General features: G+C 40.7%; 3 protein-coding genes and 2 long non-coding RNA genes across 7 annotated transcripts; all 5 read left to right on the top strand.

The window, feature by feature from the left end:
• Positions 1-690: 690 nt before the first annotated feature.
• Positions 691-2,903, top strand: LOC108927479 (uncharacterized). Of its 3 annotated transcripts, XR_001965594.1 has the most exons (4): positions 691-950; positions 1,110-1,194; positions 2,278-2,322; positions 2,844-2,902. It is a non-coding gene; the product is annotated as an uncharacterized LOC108927479 (long non-coding RNA). The 3 variants fall into 3 exon arrangements; XR_001965593.1 differs by lacking the exon at positions 2,278-2,322 and having other exon boundaries at positions 2,844-2,903; XR_001965595.1 differs by lacking the exon at positions 2,278-2,322 and having other exon boundaries at positions 691-946; positions 2,844-2,903.
• Positions 2,904-4,064: 1,161 nt separating this feature from the next.
• On the top strand, positions 4,065-7,085 carry LOC108927472 (stonustoxin subunit alpha-like). Its single transcript, XM_018740803.2, has 3 exons — positions 4,065-4,675; positions 5,864-6,010; positions 7,069-7,085. The coding sequence occupies exons 1-3, from the start codon at positions 4,117-4,119 to the stop codon at positions 7,083-7,085; spliced, it is 723 nt and encodes a 240-aa protein (XP_018596319.2). The 5' UTR covers positions 4,065-4,116.
• An 850-nt stretch (positions 7,086-7,935) lies between these two features.
• On the top strand, positions 7,936-11,350 carry LOC114911228 (CMRF35-like molecule 7). The gene is made up of 4 exons (XM_029254509.1): positions 7,936-7,981; positions 9,684-10,004; positions 10,402-10,725; positions 11,169-11,350. The coding sequence occupies exons 2-4, from the start codon at positions 9,824-9,826 to the stop codon at positions 11,348-11,350; spliced, it is 687 nt and encodes a 228-aa protein (XP_029110342.1). The 5' UTR covers positions 7,936-7,981; positions 9,684-9,823.
• A 197-nt stretch (positions 11,351-11,547) lies between these two features.
• On the top strand, positions 11,548-12,494 carry LOC108927481 (uncharacterized). Its single transcript, XR_001965597.1, has 3 exons — positions 11,548-11,613; positions 12,037-12,086; positions 12,387-12,494. It is a non-coding gene; the product is annotated as an uncharacterized LOC108927481 (long non-coding RNA).
• A 1,565-nt stretch (positions 12,495-14,059) lies between these two features.
• Positions 14,060-18,401, top strand: LOC108927471 (E3 ubiquitin/ISG15 ligase TRIM25-like). The gene is made up of 7 exons (XM_029254510.1): positions 14,060-14,356; positions 14,447-14,650; positions 16,503-16,598; positions 16,735-16,968; positions 17,132-17,291; positions 17,930-18,000; positions 18,381-18,401. Exons 1-7 carry the CDS (start codon positions 14,060-14,062, stop codon positions 18,399-18,401), a joined length of 1,083 nt encoding a protein of 360 aa, XP_029110343.1.
• The last annotated feature ends 4,557 nt before the right edge of the window (positions 18,402-22,958 follow it).

Consider the following 22,958-nt stretch of genomic DNA (forward strand, 5'->3'; position numbering starts at 1 on the left):
AAGCCATGATAGGGCTTTGGCTGCTTCCAGAAGTACTAAGAAGAAGGTAAGAAGATCTCACCTAAGCTCTGAATTATTCCAAGAGTTTGGTTACAGGTGTGTGTTAATACTTGTCTCACAGTGTCTGGGTGGTGGGAGAGGACATGGGTTTGATCACCATTCAATCTGTGTGTAGTTTTCATGTTCTCTCTGTGTCTGCGTGGGTTTCCTCCAGGTGCTCTGGTTTCCTCTCACAGTCCAAACACATGCTGTTCAGGTTCCCCCATAGTGTGTGAGTGACAGAGTGTGTGTTTCATTGTGTAAGTATTGTATTTAGCAATGTAAGTCACCTTGGTGAATAAGGTGTGTGGGCTGGTAAGACTACATAGTATCCACTGTAAGTCACTTTGGAGAAAAGCGTCTGCTAAATAAATAAATGTAAATGTAAAACGGGTTCAGTTTATTTCAAAGAACATTTTGCTTCTAAAATCCTCCAAAACTTTTTTAGATTAAGGATAAAAAAAAATTTAGCTTGCAGTTTAAGTTGAAAAGCAAACGCTGAAGTTCACCATCAGTACAGTCATTCTTTGTTAATGTCAGGGTTCAGGTCCAGAGTGCTGATGATAACTGCACTGTTTCAGTTAAACAGTTGGGAAATGGCAATATATACAGCAGTTAATTTAGCATAAATTTGTTAAAATGCATAGGAATTGCACATAAAAAATAAACACCAAAGTGACAAAATAAAAATAACTGAAATATTTGTACATATGTAGGAATGTACCCACGTGCACTTCCTGCAGTATTGGTTGTACCTGTTTGACAAGACAGGTAAGCAGTGCTACCGTAGTATTTAAATGGTACAGATGTAAAAGTGTGCTGTCGCTGACCACATATGATGTTAACCAGGCAATGACCGTACCGCCGACTTATTTACTGTGTCGGTGTCTTGGAAGTTCACAGGATTGTAGGTAACAGGATGCAAATTATTGTATAAACCTTCCTTATTGCCTTCCCGTATTTCAAGATAATTACTATACTGTCTGTTATTGATCTTTAACTTGGAACAACACTGTCTCCTGTTGATATCTAACTTATTAATATTACTCTTGATGCATGAATCATCTCAGACTGTGGACCAGAGAAGAAGACCAGATGTAAATGTTGAACAAAAGGAAGTCTTCAAGAAAAAATTTCCAAGTAACCATCAAACAGGTGTGTACAAATGTACATTATTTTCCCTGATTTTAAATATAATTGAACAATTTCATATGTGTGTAGGGGTGTGGTGGCGTAGTGGGTTGGACCACAGTCCTCCTCTCCGGTGGGTCTGGGGTTTGAGTCCCACTTGGGGTGCCTTGCGACGGAGTGGCGTCCCGTCCTGGGTGTGTCCCCTCTGGCCTTACGCCCTGTGTTACCGGGTAGGCTCCGTGACCCCATATGGGACAAGCGGTTCTGAAGATGTGTGTATTCATACACACTTAAAATTGTTGACTCAGCAGAGATTTTCTCTAAATGATTACTGTGGAACACCTTTAGTTGTCACTTTTCTCCAAGATGATTTACAATGCTAGATACACTACACTTAACACCTTCCCTTCTATTTTTTTTCCTTCATGCACGTCATGCCCCATGAACAGAACGTGGAATTCAGCTAAGGCTATGAAGGACAGGACTAGCTACGCGTTTAACGTCGATTTCTATTAGCGCTACTTGTCACTAAGGTTCGCTTTACATCTCAGTGTCTTTTTCTCAGTTCATGGTCGGCACCTGTTCTCTGGCCACAAAGTAAAAGTAGTTCATATTGCCAAGGCTTCAAAGCCCACATCATGTCCTGTCTCTGCTCTTCATTAATTCATAAAACTCCTTTCTTATGCTCTACACAGTGAAAGGTGTTAATATTCCACAGGTGGCAAAGTCCAGTCCATGGGAGGATACCTGTAAAGACACACTGTGATGCACCAGGTCTTGTCAGGCTCAATGACCGACCATGTTTATGACTGGTCTACTAAAACAACTGTACTCGCAAAGCTGAAAACTAAAACCAAACCGAAACCGATCATTAACACTTTACCTGTAACAAACATAAGAGATGCAAACACAGCAATCAGGACACAGTCTTCAATCAATCACTTTCCTTTTATCATCATATTAAAAACAAATTCTTTCTAGAAGTAATTTCAACATCTGAATCTTTAAACTCTTAAATCTGTGTTTATTAGCTGACTGGCCACACCTTGTGGAAGCTCAAAGGTGAATTTAATCCACTCATCTCTGCTTCTCTTCATTACTTCCCAGTGGAGAAAGTTCAACTAACTGCAGAACCAAAGAAGAGAACAAAATGTGAGTCTGTGTAGAAACACGAAGAAGAAGGAACTCAGAGAATATGCTAAAGTATGAAATTATGTGTACATATCTGAACGTATTCATTTCAGTGGGGAATTGATTTGTTGCCCTGCCACCCCACGGTTCAAACAGCATTTGTACAACAGCATTGAGTACTGTTGTTCTTGATATTTTTGCCTCCAAGCAATAAATGACAAGTTAGGTCAGTGATAACTGTTGATCAAATTTTGCCAAGAATCTGTAAAAAAGTAAATAGATTAGTAGCAATATTACACACACATTGTCTGAACCAGGGTCGCAGGGTGCCAGAGCCTCACCCAGCAACACAGGGCATAAGGCTGGAGGGGGAGGGGACACACCCAGGATGGGATGCCAGCCCATCACAAGACACCCCAAATGGGACTTGAACCCCAAACCCACAGGAGAGCAGGACCTGGTCCAATCCACTGCACCCCCCAACAACCTTACACTAGAACAAAAATAACTGCAGACTAACCATTCTTTCAACTGTTTTACAGTGCCAAAAGAAACCCCTGGACACACAGCAACGCTTATGGCCAGAGCAAACTTTCTAAAGTGTGAGTGTGATGTTAGTGTTTTTGTTTGTCATCACAAAATGCTACTGTGACAGAGGAGGCAGGAAATGCTGAGGTGCTCGCCTCTCGCCGACTTTATTTAGGGTCGTGCAGCGGAAGATAACAGCGGGGCAAAGGGGTGAATTGGGAACGGGTAGAGCGGGATGGTGCTTCGGGTTTGTGGTCGGGATTGGGGTCGTGGCTGTCTCAGGTCGTGGTCTCTCTCTTTCTCTCTCTTTCTCCTCCGTCTCTCTCGATTTCCTACTGGCGGGTCTAGGGTGGGAGAAATAGAGGTTGCAATTAGCCCCAGCTGCGGCTGGCTTACCCCGGACTCCGCTCCCCTCCCTGCCCGCCTCGGCGTGTTATGCCTACTATTTACACATAGGAGGACTTGCATGCTAACATTCACAAAAAATAACTTTTTATGTAACTAACATTTGGGCATACCTATATATTTTGGTGTTTTCTTTTTTTTTTATGCAAGCACTTAACCCCAGAGGGGGTGTGGTGGCACAGCGGGTTTGGCTGGGTCCTGCTTTCTGGCAGGCCTGGGGTTCAAGTCCCACTTTGGGTGTCTTGTGATAGACAGGTGTCCTGGCCTTGGTTGTGTCCCCTCCCTATCCAGCCATATGCCCTGTGTTGCAGGGTTAGGCTCTGGTTTGCTGTGACCCTGCTTGGGACAAGCAGTTTCAGACGATGTCTATCTGTCTGTGCTCTTAACCCCTGTGAAGGCTAATTTTCATTGAATTATCTCACAGTTACAATGATTACGAGAGGTCACTGATATTTTTTATTCTTTAAAATTCATTAACTGTGAGTGTTTGTAAACCATAAGCTGCATGCAAAAACCTCCCTGTTTTTGTATTAGGGTAATGTTTTTTCTGAATTAGTATTTTAATTAAGAATTTGGGACAGGATTGGAGATCAGAACCAGGGAACTCCCAGTTATAAAGTGTGAACCATAACTACTCTGCTACCTCTAACTTTCATGGCTTTTCATGCAATTAATGATTATGCAATGAAATCTGGTCATTGAAAAAATTGGTAAAAAAAGATAAATTAATCTAAACCTAAAAATGTAGTAAATTCTTAAATTGTAAGAATATACATACGAGAAGTGTGTGATTTTTTTCTTTAGAAGTGTAGATCAACATTAAACATTTAAAGACAGCAATCAATATAAAAAACTATAAGAGATAATGTTAATAAGTACAATATGAGTAAACAATATGCTTTTCCAACAGATGCCTGTTATCTCACACTGGACACCAACACAGCAAATGAATACCTTTCTCTTTCTGTGGGAAAGAGGGAAATTGAGGTGAAATCAGAGTGGAAATCCCAGGTATACCTTGACCACCCAGAGAGATTTGACCACTGCCCACAAGTTCTGTGTAGACAGGGTCTGTCCGGGTGCTGTTACTGGGAGGTTAAATGGACTGGGAGTAATGGAGTTCACATAGCAGTGTCATATAAAGGAACTAGTAGGAAAGGAAACAGGTATGACTCTCATCTTGGGTACAATGACAAGTCTTGGGCATTGCACTGCTCTCCTTACAATTTCTATTTTAGGTATAATAATAATGAAATTCCGGTTGAAGTACCTGTTCCCGGGCCCTCCACAATAGGAGTTTACCTGGATCACAGGGCAGGAACTCTGTCTTTCTACAGTGTCTCTAGGGACACAGTGACCCTCCTCCACAGAGTCCAGACCACATTCACTGAACCCCTTTATCCTGGGTTTCATGTCTGTGCCTTAAGTTCTCTTAAACTCTGTTATCTTGGATAATTGAGAACTGCAGAGGAGTTTGTGGTTCAGAACTTCAAAATATTTCTTCTAAATCATAACTTCATTATTCAAGTAGGTTTTTGACTTTTTTTTTTTTTAAAGAAGTCTATAATTATATTTTTTTCAGTGAGTACATTTAATTTTGCTTGTCATTATTATTTGAAAGTAACAGTACTTTAACTTGAATGTTGTTTCAGTCTGTTCACTCAAGCCTGTGTCCACTGCTCACTGATTTCAGTTTCCCAGATAATTTTTTTTTTTTTTACTCAGTTAGGATCCAGAAGATAAATTTTTCAGAAAGCTGACACAGAGGGTAATGTTGGTGTCTCAGTGCCTGGGCAGTGTGACCAAACCCACAACCCACCTCCGTTCAGTGACCAGATTGACTACAGTGTATATGTGTACGTTTTGTTGCTCTTCTGTATAAATGGTTGAATCGTGATTGTATGGAGCTTTGATCATTCACTCCATGTTGCTTTGGAGAAAAGTGTCTGCCAAATAAATAAATGTACACAACAAAGTTTCAAATTTCCATACAGTCATTAAAGGCAGCAGCTGTATTAATTTCAGGGTACTGGTCCACATAATGGTATATGACTGTGAAGATTTGTAGAGAAAAAAATTAGACTGAAATGGATCCAGGCTTTCTGAGAGCATGATACTATAAATGAAAGCAAAAGGGCTGTGCATAGAGCTCCCGTCTCTGCTTGTACTGCTACTCATTCCAGGTTGGCCTCAGTCCAACACCATACCTTCTGTAAGAGATCCAGGAAATCCCTCCTACTGTGACGCATTATCAGTTTGGGAAAAACAAAGTCAAGCGCACTGTTTGTCTTAGCAATAAAATGACGCAGCCTGGGGATGTTTTGACAAGGTCCAGTTCAGCTGCCCAGTCTGTCCAGATCTACTGAAATAGCCACTGGGATCAGGAGGATCATGCTGGTGTTTACAGGTGTCCTCAGTGCAGACAGACCTTCATCCCAAGACCTGTTCTGGGTAGAAACACCATGTTGGCTCAAGTGGCGGAGAAACTGAAGATACCACTGTTATGCTGGACCTGGAGACGTGGTGTGTGATGTGTGTACTGGGACCAAGAAGAAAGCTGTCAAGTCCTGTCTGGTCTGTCTGACCTCTTATTGTGAAACTCTCCTCTGACCTCATTGTGACCCTCCAGATTTTGGAAAGCACAAGCTGCTTAATGCCGTGAATCAGTTACAGGAGGAAATCTGTTCCCATCATGACAAAGTGCTGGAGATCTACCCCTCTACTGATCAGCAGTGTATCTGTTATCAGCGTGTGATGGACGAACACAGAGGACATGGTACAGTCTCAGCTGCTGAAGAAATTTATGGTGGTGACTGTCATTGACGAAATATATTGCTCTCTTTTTCTGACAGCCATGTGTTGCTTACTTCTGAAAACCTGTTTGATACTATGTATTTCCAAAATAAAACTGCACGTGTACAGAGCACCTGTACTGGTCCCGCTGAAGGTCTTCAACTAACGTCCCCTTTGTGTAGCTGAATGGAAACCACCATGTTTGGAACAAGTTTCTGAAAATTCACAGTGACACCCTACCTGTGGTCAAAAGAAACACACTGTGTCAATATTAAATATTCTGAACACGTGCTAAACACACTTACCACCACCCAGCACTGCATATTAGCCCAGACCAAGTCAATATAATACCTTCTTAGTACACAAATGTGAAGTTTGCTCATCTACCTTTAATATCAGCTGGACAAAGACATATTTTGGTTTCTTGCCTGAGTTGAGCTTCTTGTTTCTTATTAGGGGACTGTCACTAGTGTAATGCTTTGAGAGAAGAGCCTGTAATACAGATCTTCTCACTACTCTATTGCCTTTGAGAAAAGCATTCATCCTAAACTTCTCAAGTGTAAATACCCTGCTGTTTAAAATAGTAAAAACTTGCAAATCACTTTGGGTGAAGACATCAGTTAAATAAAGGATGAGTGATATACTGTAACACCCCTGGGGAAGCAGGTGGTATAATGGTTAGAGATGTCAGCTCACACTCAAAAGATACCAGCTTGAATCTCTTCTCCTTTTCTAATACTCTTGATAAAGGTACTTACACTGAACTACTCCATTAAAGTTACCCTGCTGTATACGTGGGTAAATCTGTGCAAGTGGTTTAGTGTACAAACAAAACATTGCAAGCCATCTTAGATAACGAGGTTAGCTAAATAATGTTTAACAATAAAATAATAGCACACTGAAAGCGGTTTTTCACTGGTTGGAGCCCGTCTGTTCAGTGACGTACGAGTGGTTGGAGATAAGTGTGGGAAGTGTGCTGAGATACCCCTTGGCTTGTAGAAACTTTATCCCGCATGTCTCCTGTTGTCTTCTGCTCTGCAGCTTACAGGAGTGGTTGAGCTGTGATGACATTAAGTCCACCATGCATGAGCCTATGAATTTTACCATTAAAAAAAATTCTTTCATGCAGTTTTTTCGATAAAAAGTTGTGTTCTTATTGCATTGTACTACATTCTTACGGTATGCTACGTTTGTGTGGTTAAGGTTTTGCTCTATTGAAATGATACTATTATACTTATCACAGAGTTTGAGAAATTCACTTATGCTATGAATTTTATCACAAGGTCAGCAGTCAAATTTCCTATTACTATAGCATTATGTAATTCTACTTTTCTATTTTCATGAACTAGTGCAAGGTCATGGTGGTCTGGAGCCTATCCCAGAAGCACAAGGCACAAGGCAGGGTGCACCCTGGATGGGAAGAAAGTGCATTTCAGTGCAATCACACACACACACATACACATTATGAATGATTTTAGGGGCATCAGTTCACTGAAATGCATCTCTTCCGACTGCAGGAGGAAACCAGAGCACCCAGAGGAAAGCCACATAAACACAGGCACACACACAGACTCCAAAACAAGCTGAACCGGATTCAGTTTCACAGTCCGGGAGCCGTGAGGCTCAAGTGCTGCTCAATGCATTGCCTGCTAATTTTTACACGTTTTTGTATTTAAATCACTCCATTTGTGCAGCTGCTGAAATAGCACTTGAAAACTTTTGAAGCATTTCATACAAACATGTTCTGGTTCTTCTCTTTGTTTTCTCCCCTGTCCAATGAGTGACACTGATTATATAGCAGAGAGCCAGGAAGTGAGTCTCAGACTCTGCATCTGTCCCTTTCACACACACACACACACACACACACACACACACACACACACACACACACACACACACACACAAATGGCTCCTTTTCTCTTACTGCTCCTCTGTTTCCTCTCTAAGTTACCAGGTAAGACAAATCTATTGGAACAATAGAAACTTAGATCAAGTTCAAGTTGTTTTTCTTGTCATTTCTCTGTATAGTTTCTATATAGTGGAACGAATTGTTGTTTCTCTGGAGACCATGGTGCAACTACATGTAAAATGCATCATATTTGAGGATCTGAAGTGGCCGCTTCGTGCTGCCGCGCCGCCATCATCAACATGATTATACCTAATGATTGACAGATGATTTTAGAAGGTGAATATAGGGCAAATTTTAGAATTCAATTTTGAATTAAAAAAAGACTTTCTATTTTTTATGTTTTAAAGTAGAAATGTTCCATAATTTTTATATACATCATGTGAATACTGTTGGTGGACAAAATAACAGAAATACTTAACAATATGTTAATATCAAGGAGCTAATAAGGAGTATGGCCACCCTTTGCCTTCAGAAGTAGAAGTCTGCGTGCAATGTGAACTGCGTGTAGTGGAAAATTGTGCCCATCTTGAAGAAGACAAGACTCCAGATTTTCTGAGGGATAAAAGAGGTCGAAATCTACTTTGCAAACGGCACTACGCATGTTCCCACCCCAAACAGTGGTGTTTAGATCTGGTCACTGGAGAGGCTATGAAAGGTGTTTCACTTCATCATGGTGTTCATGAAACCACTGCTGAATTTGTTTAGCAGTGTGTATAGATGCATTGCCATGCTGGAGCAGAGCTGCATTATGAGGAAACAGTGTATGAACTGCAAAATAAAATTAAAAAAAAAAAAGGCTGTAGAAATGGATAAACCACTGTTCATAGTTGAAGAAGCTTCTTCGGAGAAAAGTGTCAGCTGAATCGATATATAATTAATGAAAAGATAAACATGCATAGTTTCTTCTTTTGTGTGTGTGTGTGTTTGTGTGTGTATGTGACATAATTAAAAAAAATGGAAAGGAAACAGAGGAACAGTGCAATACATGTGGAAAAAAGTGCAGCAGATCAAAACCAATAGTGCAGCGAGTCATCAAGAGGGGAGGAAACTGAAAGTAACAGTGATGTGGATCTGCAGGGCAGACAGTGTAGAGTGCGAGTGTAACTGTCAGATATGCTCACTTTAAAAGCATGAAGTTATAAATGTATGTTATAAATGCATTACAATCAAATGTTTGGAAAGATGAAAATATGTGTTTTAGTTACATGTTCAAGATTATGCAAGAAATCCAAGAAGATGCAAGTAAAGGGTGGCTTAAAATTTTCTACCAACAAAAAAAAGCTGAGATGTCTAACCACAGATGGTGACAGAGGAAACGTTGCTTCTGAATATTCTTTAGACGTGAAATTTCTCAGTTTGAGTTTTGTCACACATGTATCTTACATTAAAACTCATGTTTTTTTTTTTTTAGTTACCGTGTCACCTTAATCAGCATGAAATTAATTTGTTTAGACTAATTTTTCTATTAACGTCCCTCCCACTGTGACACACGATAGAGCATAATAAACATTTAAGAATGAATATCTTGTGAACTATGGCAATGTTGTTGACATTAAATATTATTATCCTGTTTGAACCATGACCGTACAGGATTGCACAATTTCAATAACATGAAGTGTTTTAATTTTTTTTCTTAATTGATAGCCCTCCCATGAAAAATATCCCTTAAAGGTTTGGTTGCTGTGAATGTATTCATACATTTATTTACTTATTTATGTAAACCCTTTTACACATGTTGTTTTTCCAGGTAAAGACAGTGTGAAAACATTTGGATGGGTAACTTTGCAGAAAACACAGTCTGTCACCATCCCATGTTTCTACAGTGAGAAATATAAACATCATGTGAAATACTTGTGTAAAGGGTACATATGGTCAAGATGTCATACCATGGTACGTACTGACTCACCACAGAGGAAAGGTAAGGTGTCTATCACTGATAACCCCGACCAGCTGGTTTTCACTGTGACCATGAGGAAGCTACAGGAGACGGACTCTGACTGGTACTGGTGTGGAGTGGAGTCTGACCCTGTGGACGACTGTACGCCTCTTTTCTTAGAAGTAAGGAAAGGTAGGATGACTGTTTAATTGAACCCTCATCTTCTGAAGCCAAACACAGTCCAGGCACTGTGAGACACCAGCATATCCTGCTGTGCCACTGTTCTGCCTGCTTTTCTTTTTCAGTCATTTTAAATCATTTTTCATTTAAATGTAATGCAATTTTAAAATATTCAAATGAAAAGTCTTTGAAAGCATTTTATTTATCAGAGCTTTATATATATATGTAACTTGTGAATAAAGTGAGGGAAGTCTGTATTATTGTGATTTAGTTAATTTATGGCTGTATGATTAATCTTTAGTTGATTAACATATTTGAATTTGATATTCATTGATAGGTATATTTTTCATGTTGTACTGATGCAATGCATTGCATTTTAGTAGCTCATAATTTATTGTTTATTGTTCAGGCATTCAAAGTGTGAGAACTAGAAGCTGGATATCAGCAGAGAGTGGAATGTCTGTCACCATCCGATGTCACTATGATCAGAAATATAAACACCATGTGAAATACTGGTGTAAAGGGTACACATGGTTACACTGTACTACCATAGTACGCACTGACTCACCACAGAGTAAAGGTGAGGTGTCCATCCATGATGACCCAAACCAGCTGGTCTTTAATGTGACCATGAGGAACCTACAGGAGAAGGACTCTGATTGGTACTGGTGTGTGGTGGAGATTGATTGGGGATCAGATGATGGTGTGTTCCTGCAACTCATGGTGAAGACCAGTAAGCTGCTATTTGAATGTTAAATTCTTTTGTAATGTCAAGTGTTTATTACACACTAACTGTCTGCTACTAGCACTGAGGATTTTGTTATAATGTCACTTTAATTAAATTATTAAAGATACCATGATTTAGTTAAGCAGGGGCGTGGGGGCGCAGCGGGTTGGACCAGGTCCTGCTCTCCCATGGGTCTGGGGTTCGAGTCCTGCTTGGGGTGCCTTGCGATGGACTGGCGTCCCGTCCTGGGTGTGTCCCCTCCCCCTCCGGCCTTACGCCCTGAGTTGCTGGGTTAGGCTCTGTGACCCTGTATGGGACAAGCAGTTCAGAAAGTGTGTGTGTGTAATTTAGTTATTCTATTACTCTAATCAACATGGTTTCAATCAATTTAAGATCCAAAATTTTAAGTTTTTTGTCACAAAATTCTTATAATTTCTGCAATTTCACAGGGGTTTCCAAAACCAATGCTTTATTTAAAAAACCACAGCATGCGACATCTACTAAACATTCAGATATTTTGAGTTCCACTACAAGCCACCCAACAGGATGGGAAAGTGCCACATTTATCTATACTTCCTTGAGCCCCACCGTAACTGTGGAGGAATTTAACTCTACAAATCCAGCAAAGTAAGAAAACACTTTTTTTTTGTACAGTAGCATATAAGTGCAATATGTGATGTTGGATTATTTTTGAACAACGTTACATGTTCATATTGAGCAACCCATTTTCTAATTGTTGTCTGACCCTAGATATGCTCCTTGACCTAATGTACTTAATTTTCTTGTGTACTGTGTTTTCTAGACTTTTTGTACCATTCGTTCTGGTGGCGACAGTGGCACTCCTTCTGGTTTTAGCCATTCTCATGGTCACCTGTATTCTGTGGAAAACTCCCAGTAAGAAAATCAGTATTTAAAATAATTAAAGATGCTATTCTTCTTCTTCTTCTTCTTCTTCTTATTATTATTATTATTATTATTATTATTATTATTATTATTATCATTATTGCTATTGCTGTTGTTGGATGTTACTTTGAATCCAATTTTCAGCTGTAGTCCCCCTAATAAAAGTACTTATTCTAAATTGCTCCAGTAAAATTACCCAGCTTATAAAGGGGTAAATCATTGTAGACACCTTAAAATTTTAAGTTTTTTAGAGAAAAGCAGAAGAAATGTAACAGAGCCTTTTTCATGAACAGTACAGATGAATATGAAGTCTCTCATCGCTGTGTTGCTGCTCAGTGCTCTGGCGTAGGTGTGAACAAGGTGAGTCGGTAGCAGAAACCACAGGTCTGAACGCTACCATTGCTTTTCTCTCAGAGGAAATACAGGACAGGAACCGAGAGACACACAGCAGCCCCACGATTGCTGTAAGTGTCCATTGTGTTCTATCATTTGCAAGTGTTTTTATCAGTTCTCCGTCTTCAGACAAGACATTCAAGGTACAACTGACATCCTGTTCAGTGTCAGGTCATAATTCATCAGAAATGCATAACCAGGGCAGCTGGTAGTGTACTGGTTAGAGCTGCTCCCTTTAGACCCAAAGGTCACAGGTTCAAATCCCCCCTTCAGGAGTAGTAGTACTCTTGAGTAAGATGCTTACTGTAGCACTTCATAGTACCATGCAGTATTTGACTCACTGAACAAGGTGTGTGATGCTCTTCCTACAGTCAACTACAGACCATGTAGAAGAAGTGATTTATGCCACTGTGGTTTGCAGGAAGCCAGCAGCAGAAAGAGTGGTAAACTTCCAGGTCTATTGGGAAGGTGCTCTTAACACTTTCAGATGTTTGCAACTGTTAGTCAGTGGTCTGTAGTAAGTAGATTTGACATTTGAAACATTGCAGTCCTTCTGTGCTTCCTTGACATAATTCATTAGTGAACTGATAAGGAAATAAAAATAATTAACATAGATATATAAATATACCTCAAGGGCAGAAGACTGAAGCATGTGGTGCTTCTCAACCAGCCAACCAGAGATTATGAAGATGAAGTGATTTATAGCTCCATGGTCTTCAAGAAACCAGCAGCACAGAGAGACATCAGCAAAGCGAAACAGAGTGATTTACCACTATCATTATACGGTAAAGTGTTGAAGCAGGAAAGCGCAATGACAGCATGTGTTTCTCCCCAGGACTTGGAGAACTCTAGGCATTAAGTGGTGCAGAGTTCAACAAAGCTCTCCAGGGCAGAGGGGTGTGGTAAATGATGCATTAAATGCATAATTGCATGACGATGCATTTAATGCATAAAACAGGGACAGCTGGTAGTGCAGTGGTTACAGATGTTGCCTTTTTATCCAAAGGTCGCAGGGTTGCTCCCCGCCTTTGGCTGTAGTACCCCTAAGCAAGGCTCTTACCTTAAAGTTACTCCAGTAAAAACTGCCCAGCTGTATAAATGGGTAAATAACTGTAAGTACATTAACATTGTAAATCACTTTGGAGAAAAGCATCAGCTAAATGAATAAATGTAAATACTGTTCTCAATTTCTGTACTTAAGAATCTTGTGTGTCAGTGTCTCTTTCCACTGATGTAATGAACATGTATTTTCTATGAGGTGTACGTCGCTTTGGAGAAAAAGCATCTGCTAAGTAAATAAATGTAAACTTGACTGACATGTCTGAACGTGCCTTGCATGTTTTCACTCGACGTGTTCCAACTCCACACCAATAAACCTTGACCCCTGTATTTAATGCAAAGGAGGAAATAACCTGCAACACATCAGCTCCAAGATACAGTACTATTTCAATTTAAATGTAAGTCATTTAAAAGTCGCTTAGAATTCATCTCAATATCTTTCACTCCCTATCGGTAACTGCTGGTCAGCGACAGTCCAGAGCCTTTCCTGGATGCACAGGGTGTGAGCCAGAGAACATGGATGGGATGCCAGTCCATTGCAGGACAAACAGACACACAGTCACATACACATTCACACACTACACACTATTTAGGGTCACCAATGTGAAACCTATTTTTGAGTTGTAAGGCACCAGTCCAAACTACTGTGCATTGCGCTGCACCTCTTCACAGTATATATTATTTTTTATTAAAATAAATTAGTAAATTACAGGCTAAAATGGAATGAAAAATCAAATAAAATGACTATGATTGAGGACTACTTTTACTTCTATTTTCATTCAGAGATTGGGCTGAATAACTGAACAAAGTAGAAGTAACACACAAAATTCAGAAGTGAGTAACTCCACCTAAAACTGTGGAAATTCCACTCCTCAGTCCAGCACGACGCCTTTGATTTGCAGAAGCAAAAAGTCCCACCCACTATTACACAACCAGTCTAAAAGAAATGAAACTACATGCAGTGTCTGTTATTCTATCTTGAAAAATGGAGCAAGTTGGAGACTCTTTTAATAAAGACCAATTTATTTGTCCAGTCTGTCTGGATCTACTGAAGGATCCCGTCACTATTCCCTGTGGACACAGTTACTGTACGGACTGTATTGAGGACTGCTGGGATCAGGAGGATCATGTTGGTGTCTACAGCTGTCCTCAGTGCAGGCAGACCTTCACGTCAAGACCTGTTCTGGGCAGAAACACCATCTTGGCTGAAGTGCTGGAGAAACTGAAGAAGACAGAACTCCAGGCTGCTCCTCCTGAACACTGTTACGCTGGACATGGAGATGTGGCGTGTGATGTCTGTCCTGGAAGAAAGAACAAAGCTGTCAAGTCCTGTCTGGTGTGTCTGGTCTCTTACTGTGAACCACATCTCCAGCCTCACTATTATTCTCCTGCTTTCAAAAAGCACAAACTGATTGACAGCACCGAACAACTCCAGGACAGAATGTGTTCCCTACATGACAAGCTGCTGGAGTTCTACTGCAGTACTGACCATCAGTGTGTCTGTTATCAGTGTGTGATGGATGAACACAAAAAGCATGATACAGGTTCTGCTGCAGCAGTACGGATGGAGAATCAGGTAAGGACTGAAATATCCACCTGTCAACTGGAAGACAAAGTCAATATTGAAAAAGGAATGACATGGCACAGAACCACATGTGTTTAAATCTTACCATAAATGGTTGTCATATCATTCACTTTTTAGGTAATACTTTTCTTTAAAATAATTTCAAAAGATTTAGCCACGACACTGTTCAGTCAATCTAGATTTTGCTCATGCTCTAGTTCTTTAAAATGGTTATGTCCAGTGAAATAAAACTGAAGTGAAAATGATAGTTGGACTTCGGGAGGAAACCAGAGCACCCGGAGCAAACGCACGCAGACACAGGGAGAACAAGAAAACTACACACAGACTGGTCCACTTGCACCATCCATGGGCTGGTGACTTGTTGTGCCACCGTGCCATCCCACCCAATTTGATCGAGTTAAAATGAGTTTCATTTATGGTAAAATAATGAACAAGAGTAAACAGAAAGACTAACATGTGGCCTGCTGAAGAACTAATGGGACACAGGATTTGTAAAACTAATACACACGAACTTGGGAACATTAGCAAAGCATACAGGTGGTACAAAAGTGCAACCGGAGACAACTGGTAGTGTCGTGGTTAGAGTTGCTGCCATTTAATCCAAAGGTTGCTGGTTTCAATCTCACTAACTGCTATAATACCCTTGAGCAAGGTACTTACTCTAAATTATTCCAGTAAAATCGCTCAGCTGTATAAATGGGTAAATAATGGTAAGTTGCTTTGGAGGACTATGGGGGTGCGGTGGTGCAGTGGGTTGGACCGGGTTCTGCTCTCTGGTGGGTCTGGGGTTTGAGTCCCGCTTGGGGTGCTTTGCGACGGACTGGTGTTCTGTCCTGGGTGTGTCCCCTATGCCCTGAGTTGCTGGGTAGGCTCTGGTTCCCCGTGACCCCACAGGGGACAAGTGGTTTAGATTGTGTGTGTGTGTGTGTGTGCTTTGGAGGAATCTGTTAGCTGGATGGATGAATACAAATTACTGCCTTCATTGAGAACTTCTTACAGGGTTGATCTGAAGTTCAGCTTTTAGATGTGCCCAGTTAGTAGGCTATGTGACAATGCTCTTCGTAACAAATGTGATGCCAAAACCTTTTCTCTCTTCTTTCCTCAGGACATCTACCTCACGAACAGCTAAATGCCCCCTAGGGACTAAACTGGTGCAATAAACAATGCTGTTTATATTTCTATTTATTTTTCACATCATATCTCTTATTTACATTCCCCTGCATTATCTATAACATATCTGTACAAACATATAATGTCTAGTGTCTCTTTTGTATATTGTGTACTTTATACTCTACATATTTTTTATCTTTTTATTAGCCCACTCTACTTTTATTATCTGTGTCTTGTCACTGTCATTCTGTCTGTACTGTGGAAGTTTCTGTCACCAAGATGAATTCCTTGTATGTGTGAACATACTTGGCAATAAAACTCATTCATTCATTCATTCATTCATTCGAAACAAAACCTCAATTTAAGGTTTATTCACTTGTTTATTTACTTAATTTCTTTTATTTACTTACAATTTTTCATTAACCACTTGTCCAGTGCAGGACTGCAGTGAACTGGGGCCAATTCCAGAAACAAAGGGTGTGCCTTTCCATTGGGGGGGCAATAACACACTCATTCACCCATACATACATATATACATACTATATACAGCTATCAATTCATTGAAAACGGCGGTATTTTACTGTGGGAAATGGGCAACTTTGTGGTCTCTCTTATAGAGAACATGAAAACACACAGACCGAGATGGAGTCAACCTGATATCTGGACCAAGAGCTCAAGAATTAAGTAGTAACAATGATTAATTTAAAAAAATTTACATTTTATGTCTTTTCAGAAGTTGCTGGATGCAGCTCAGAGGGAAATTCAGCAAAGAATCAAAGAGAGAGAGAAAGACATGGAGGAGCTGAGACAGGCTGTGGACTTACTCACAGTGAGTATGGACCAGATGAGAAGATCCATTTCCAGTATCAGTCGGGGTTCTTTAGTGGTCACACAGTGGGGAGACCAGAGTCAAGGTGTCTTCTTGGCTGAAGCAGAGTTGATGTGTCTCTGTATGTCTCCAACAGCGTTCTGCACAGGCAGCACTGGAGGACACTGAGAACATCTTTGCTGAGATGATCCACTGCATTGAGAAAAGGTGCTCTGAGGTGAAAGATGTGATCAGAGCTCAGGAGAAGGCTGCACTGAATCAGATTTATGGTCTACTGGAGCAAGTGGACCAAGAGATTGCTGAGCTCAAGAAGAGACAAGCTGATCTAGAGAAGTTTTCACACACCAAAGACCACATCCATTTCCTCCAGGTAACATCTCCCATTCTCTGACAATGAACAGCAAAGAAGGGGTCATGTCTCACAAAGCCTTCCAGTCCAACTACTGCTGACTCCTCCAGTAGAAGGGCTAAGAGGGATCTTTAACGTCTTGTTTTCTGTCTCTTCTCTTTTCTCTTTGCCTTATATTCCACAGCGTGTCCAGTCTCTCTGTGTCTCTCCCCCATCTGGAGAACTACCTACCATCAATATCAGCTTACAGTGCCCTTTTGGGGATATGAAGACATCACTCTCAAAACTCAACAATCAACTGGATCTGCTCTTCAAAGGGGAATTGGTCAAGATATCGCAAACAGGTTTGTGGAAATAACATCAAGTGACTTAATTCAGATATTGCAGAGTTTCTAAAATTTCATTTCAGAGGGATCGGGTGAGTTAATATTTCTTTGTATCATTAATTCCAGGAATAAAAATGTAACATTTAGTTGTGTCTCCACAGTGAGAGAAATACGAGTCACAGTGCCCAGGACCAGAGAACACTTTTTATACTGTGAGTCTTTCGCATAATACACACACACCGTTGCGCCATTTCTACAGACAAACAATGGGGGCTTTGGGTATTAAAGCAGGGCAAATACTGACTTCCAAAGCGAAGGCTTCCAGCTCATGTCTCTGCAGAGCTCAGCTGTTGAACCTATAAGAGAATCATTGCATTTTCCCAGTAAGGGAAATATATTCAGATATAGAAACTCTTCTGAAAATTCATTCTAATGTGTGGCAACAAAATTCTAATAAAAATGTGAAACGTGTGTTATTTCTGATATTAAATTTTAAGTAAATAACAATGAAATAACAGCAAGCTGAAGAAGCTGAGGCAGGTCTGAAAAAGGCAGAAACGCGTCCATCGCGAAAAATAAAATTCAGTGAGCTTGAAGTGTACTCTTCCATCGTTGGTCCAATAACCTGATGAACTCATGTTTTTCTTCTTCATCAGATGCCTGTGAGTTGACACTGGACCCCAACACAGTGAACGAGTACCTCTTTCTGTCTGAGGGGAACACAATGGTGACATGGAAGGAACAGTCCCAGTCATACCCTGAACATCCAGAGAGATTTAACTGCTGGAACCAAGTTCTTTGCAGAGAGGGTCTGTCTGGATGTTGTTACTGGGAAGTTGAGTGGAGTGGAAATGAGGTTAGGATAGCAGTGTCATATAAACGGATTAGGAGAAAGGCAAATTATATAGGTTGTGCCAGTGGTCTTGGATTTAATAATCAGTCCTGGAGTTTCTTTTGCACTCCTTCCAGGTTCTCTTTCTATCACAATAATAAGGAGACTGCAGTATCTGGTCCGTGTTCCTCTAGAATAGGAGTTTACCTGGATCACAGGGCAGGAATTCTGTCCTTCTACAGCATCTCTGAGGACACAATGACCCTCCTCCACAGAGTCCAGACCACATTCACTGAACCCCTCTATCCTGGGTTTTGGGTTTATAGAGGAAGTGCTGTTAAACTGTCTTGCTTACATATTATCAGAAAGACAAGATAACATAAAATCAAGGAACGACGGAACACTTCTTATTTTAACATACTATTCAGTTGTTTCCCCACAATTCTAAAATATTATTTCCAAATGATTAGACAAAATTATGTTTAAGCAGTTTCATTAAATAATAATCCAGTCTTGTTGAATTACCTGTCACTGGTCTGAAGTGAAAAAATTCAGATTCCCTATGACCCACACTTTCACTTACATTCACACAAGTTTACCCATATATAATGTATTCCTTCACATTTATTCTTTTATTACATGTTCTTGTTCAATGTAAGATAGTGTTCAAAATATACAGAAAAATGCATTTCACAGTAGATAAGGAGCTTTAGATACTAACACAATTTATTTGCCAAAGAGCAATAAACAGAAGGGAAGGAGTCACACTAGACCAGGTGAGGTTTCACAATAGTTCTACAGAGTGTGGTTTTGGACGTGGGTGGCTTCAACAAATGCCATACAGGAGATATCTGCAAGATCAGGATACGGCTTCTCTGTGCCGGGAGAAGCTGATGTTTAAGTCAGTATATACTCCTAAACTGGTAACTGTCAAAGTGGGTGAGATGAGCAAGTCATCCAGTTTGACAGACAGCCCAACAGGAAACAGCAAGGAAATTCAGGATTTCGGTCTTGCAAAGGATTAGTGATAGATGGAGATGTTAGACAAACATGCTGCGATGCAAGTGGGGGCATCTCTGAGGGTTGCCGGAAAAGAGAGGAAGAGCTGTGTTGCGATGAGAGAGTCGGTGGAAGACGAAGATCGGGAAGGGTATGGAGGGAGAAATGTAAGATGAGCTCTAGAGAAGAGCATTTGGAAGATGACAGAGAGAGTGACACAAGGCTATATCTGGCAAAAAGTACCGAATAGGTAAGTGTCACAGACCAGGTTCTCGATGGAGAAAATGGACTCAGAAACAGACGAAGGAAAATAATAATAAATAATTTATTTTGGGCCCCAGGATAACACTTTGGATCAAGGTAATAATGATACAAAAGAAAGGATGGGGAAAATTAACACAATTAAACCACATACAGCAAATGGTTGTAATGGTTCTCAGACAGAGTTCTGGCGCTGCATTACAAAATGAAACAAGCTGTTGGTATCTTTGTGGAAGCCAAATTCCACAGCAGACCTTACCTGCCCTCATGGTCTGGCACGAGGGGTGTGCAGCTGCAATTGTTTATAGAGAACTGATATTTTAACTAAAAGGATATCAAATCTCATGATACATCATGACAAGTTCACATTAGGAACATGAAGCATGAATAGCCTAAGGGGTCATGAAATACCTACTTAGATATATGATATTTTCCTCTCACAACTATGCTAACTCCAATATGAAATGTCTTGAACATAGTGGAAGTTTGCCGGAATTTTCCTGACTTTCACGCATGCAGTTATTCAAATAAAGCTTGAGCCGAAACATATGCCTCGTTGTCCTTTTGAATTCCACGACTTGACTATGAACTGGTGACGGCGATTTAAGATTCGCTCTTCATTGTGTTGCTGGTGACGGAGCAGGCCACGCCCCTTGAATCCCATCCTAGCACAGAGCAGGAGAGGGAATCATGCATGTCCAACACAGTCATCAGGCGGTATGTCACCTGTAATTTCAAGGACTGCAGTGGCAGTTCAAATGAGTATTGATCTCCTTCATGGTGTGCAGTCATTTGAAAGGAGTGTGACTGGCATGCAGATTACTACAGGTTTCCTTCATCAAAAGGCCCAATTTATTAAAAATTCCAAGTTATAATAAAATGTCATTTGTACTGAAAAATTCTCATAATGAACTCTCAAATCTAACTCAGGAGATGGATCTCAGAAGAATAGGTATGATTTCCATGATTACAAGGAGACGCGGACATTGCAGACCCAGGTGCAGTTCCTTTGCTGTGGTGACACGAAGACTTGAGAACTAAGAGACACTTAGACTTGAACACTGGGATTCATGGATTTGTGGAGCTGGGAGACAGAAACCTGGAGGACACTTCAATTTGGGAGGAGCAAACAATCCTTCAGACATTGCTATATAGGAACTGTTAGACTACAAGGCTGTTGAGAGGTGTGGTTGTGTGTAACATTCAGTTTTTGACAGGTTATTTGTAATGGGAAAGGCACAAATACAAGTAATGTCCAACAAATAAGATGTTGTGTTTCATGCTCTTGTGCAGAAAATAGTCAGTTAACATGAAGAAACATCAGCATACAGCAGTCTTGGCTCAGATGTGGTGGGATGAACTCCCATCTGCCCCTCAGAGCTGCTGATTCCTTCCCAGAATTTAAGACCCATGTCTTTCAGGCCCACATTTCTCTCTTTGTCTCCTGACAGCTACATAAATCAATCCAAAACCAGCTGTTATTACCTGTATATTTGTTATGTGAACCCATTTCAATGTCACTTCTGTAAACAGCTACTTTGTCCATTTGTATAGATCTTTTTTTCTTTTTTAATATTTATATTTAGTGTATGAGCATGTGTCTAAGGGGGGCATGGTGGTGCAGCGGGTTTGGCCAGGTCCTGCTCTCTGATGGTTCTGGGGTTCAAGTCCCACTTGGGATGCCTTGCAACGGACTGGCGTTCTGTCCCGTGTGTGTCCGCTCCCCCCTCAGCCATGTGCCCTGTGTTGCTGGGTTAGGCTCTGGTTCACCACAGCCCTCCGCCCCCCCACTTGGGACAAGTGGTTGTAGCCACTGTCTGTCTGTCTGTCTGTGCATTTGTTTGTTGATAGGTTTTATGTGCATGTTTACCGCAGTATCATGCCTCTCTTCTTGAGTTCAAGTGAGAAGGAAACCAAAGGTGAAGAAAGAGGATGAAAGGAAGTGAGTCTTTAGCAACCTGGTATTACTGGCACTCACACTCATTCACTCTCTCAAGAAGATGGAAACACACATAGCTCCTGTTCTTTTCTTATTCCTCATCTTCCTCATTGTGTTACCTGGTAAGTGTCCTTGGGATTTATGTACATTTATTTGATGGAAGCAGTTTGAGGATCATAAAAATATATGCTCTAAAAATTACAGTAAGAGGCTTAGAATTCACACAGCGTTACAAACTTATGGACAGCCATATATATATAATATATATAATATATACGAAATATATAATAAATATATACTGTATAATATATATACATACAAGGGGGGTGTGGTGGCGCAGTGGGTTGGACAAGGTCCTGCTCTCCGGTTGGTCTGGGGTTCGGATCCCGCTTGGGGTGCCTTGCGACGGACTGGCGTCCAGTCCTGCGTGTGTCCCCTCCCCCTCAGGCCCTACGCCCTGTGTTGCCAGGTTAGGTTCCGGTTCCCCGCAACCCGGTATGGGACAAGCGGTTCAGAAAGTGTGTGTGTGTGTGTGTGTGTGTGTGTGTGTGTGTGTGTGTGTGTGTGTGTGTGTATACACATATATAGCAGAAAATAGGTTTAGAATGGATAGAAAGGCATGCTTGCTTAACAGTTAAATAATAAAATTGTTAAAGAAATAGTTTTCAAAGAATTAATACAGAGTTTTACTGTTAAATTTCCCTATTTCCAAAAACTAAATACAATAAACACAATTATTTTGTAATTTTTAATTGATATTAATACATTTTATTCATATTGTGTCACTTTTTTCTGAAAGCCAAATGTTTTTCACCTCATGGTGTGAAAGAGGAAGTGAACAATGAGGAAGTTTTGTGAACTTCTTTCAATAGAAATACACTCACCGGCCACTTTATTAGGTAGACCTTGCTAGCACCGGGTTGGACCCCAGTTTGCCTTCAGAACTGCCTTAATTCTTCATGGCATAGATTCAACAAGGTGCTGGAAACATTCCTCAGAGATTTTGGTCTATATTGACATGGTAGCATCACACAGTTGCAGCAGATTTGTTGGCTGCAAATCCATGATGCGAATCTTCCATTCCACTACATCCGAAAGGTGCTCTATTGGATTGAGATCTGGTGACTGTGGAGGCCATTTGAGTATAGTGAACACATTGTCATGCTCAAGAAACCAGTTTGAGATGATTTGAGCTTTGTGAAATGGTGCGTTATCCTGTTGGAAGTAGCCATCAGAAGATGGGTACACTGTGCTCATAAAGGAATGGACATAGTCAGCAACAATACTCAGGTAGGCTGTGGCATTTAAACGATGCTCAGTTGGTACTAAGGGGCCCAAAGTGTGCGAAGAAAATATTCCCCCACACCATTACACCTCCACCACCAGCCTGAACCGTTGATACAAGGCAGGATGGATCCATGCTTTCATGTTGTTTACGCCAAATTCTGATCTTACCATCTGAATGTCACAGCAGAAATCGAGACTCATCAGACCAGGCAACGTTTTTCCAATCTTCTATTGTCCAATTTTGGTGAGCCCGTGCGAATTTTAGCCTCAGTTTCCTGTTCTTAGCTGACAGGAGTGGCACGCGGTGTGGTCTTCTAGTGCTGTAGCCCATCTGCTTCAAGGTTTGACATGATGTGTGTTCAGAGAT

The sequence above is a fragment of the Scleropages formosus genome, chromosome 9 (genome assembly GCF_900964775.1).
Source record: "Scleropages formosus chromosome 9, fSclFor1.1, whole genome shotgun sequence".
In the NCBI taxonomy this organism is placed as follows: domain Eukaryota; kingdom Metazoa; phylum Chordata; class Actinopteri; order Osteoglossiformes; family Osteoglossidae; genus Scleropages; species Scleropages formosus.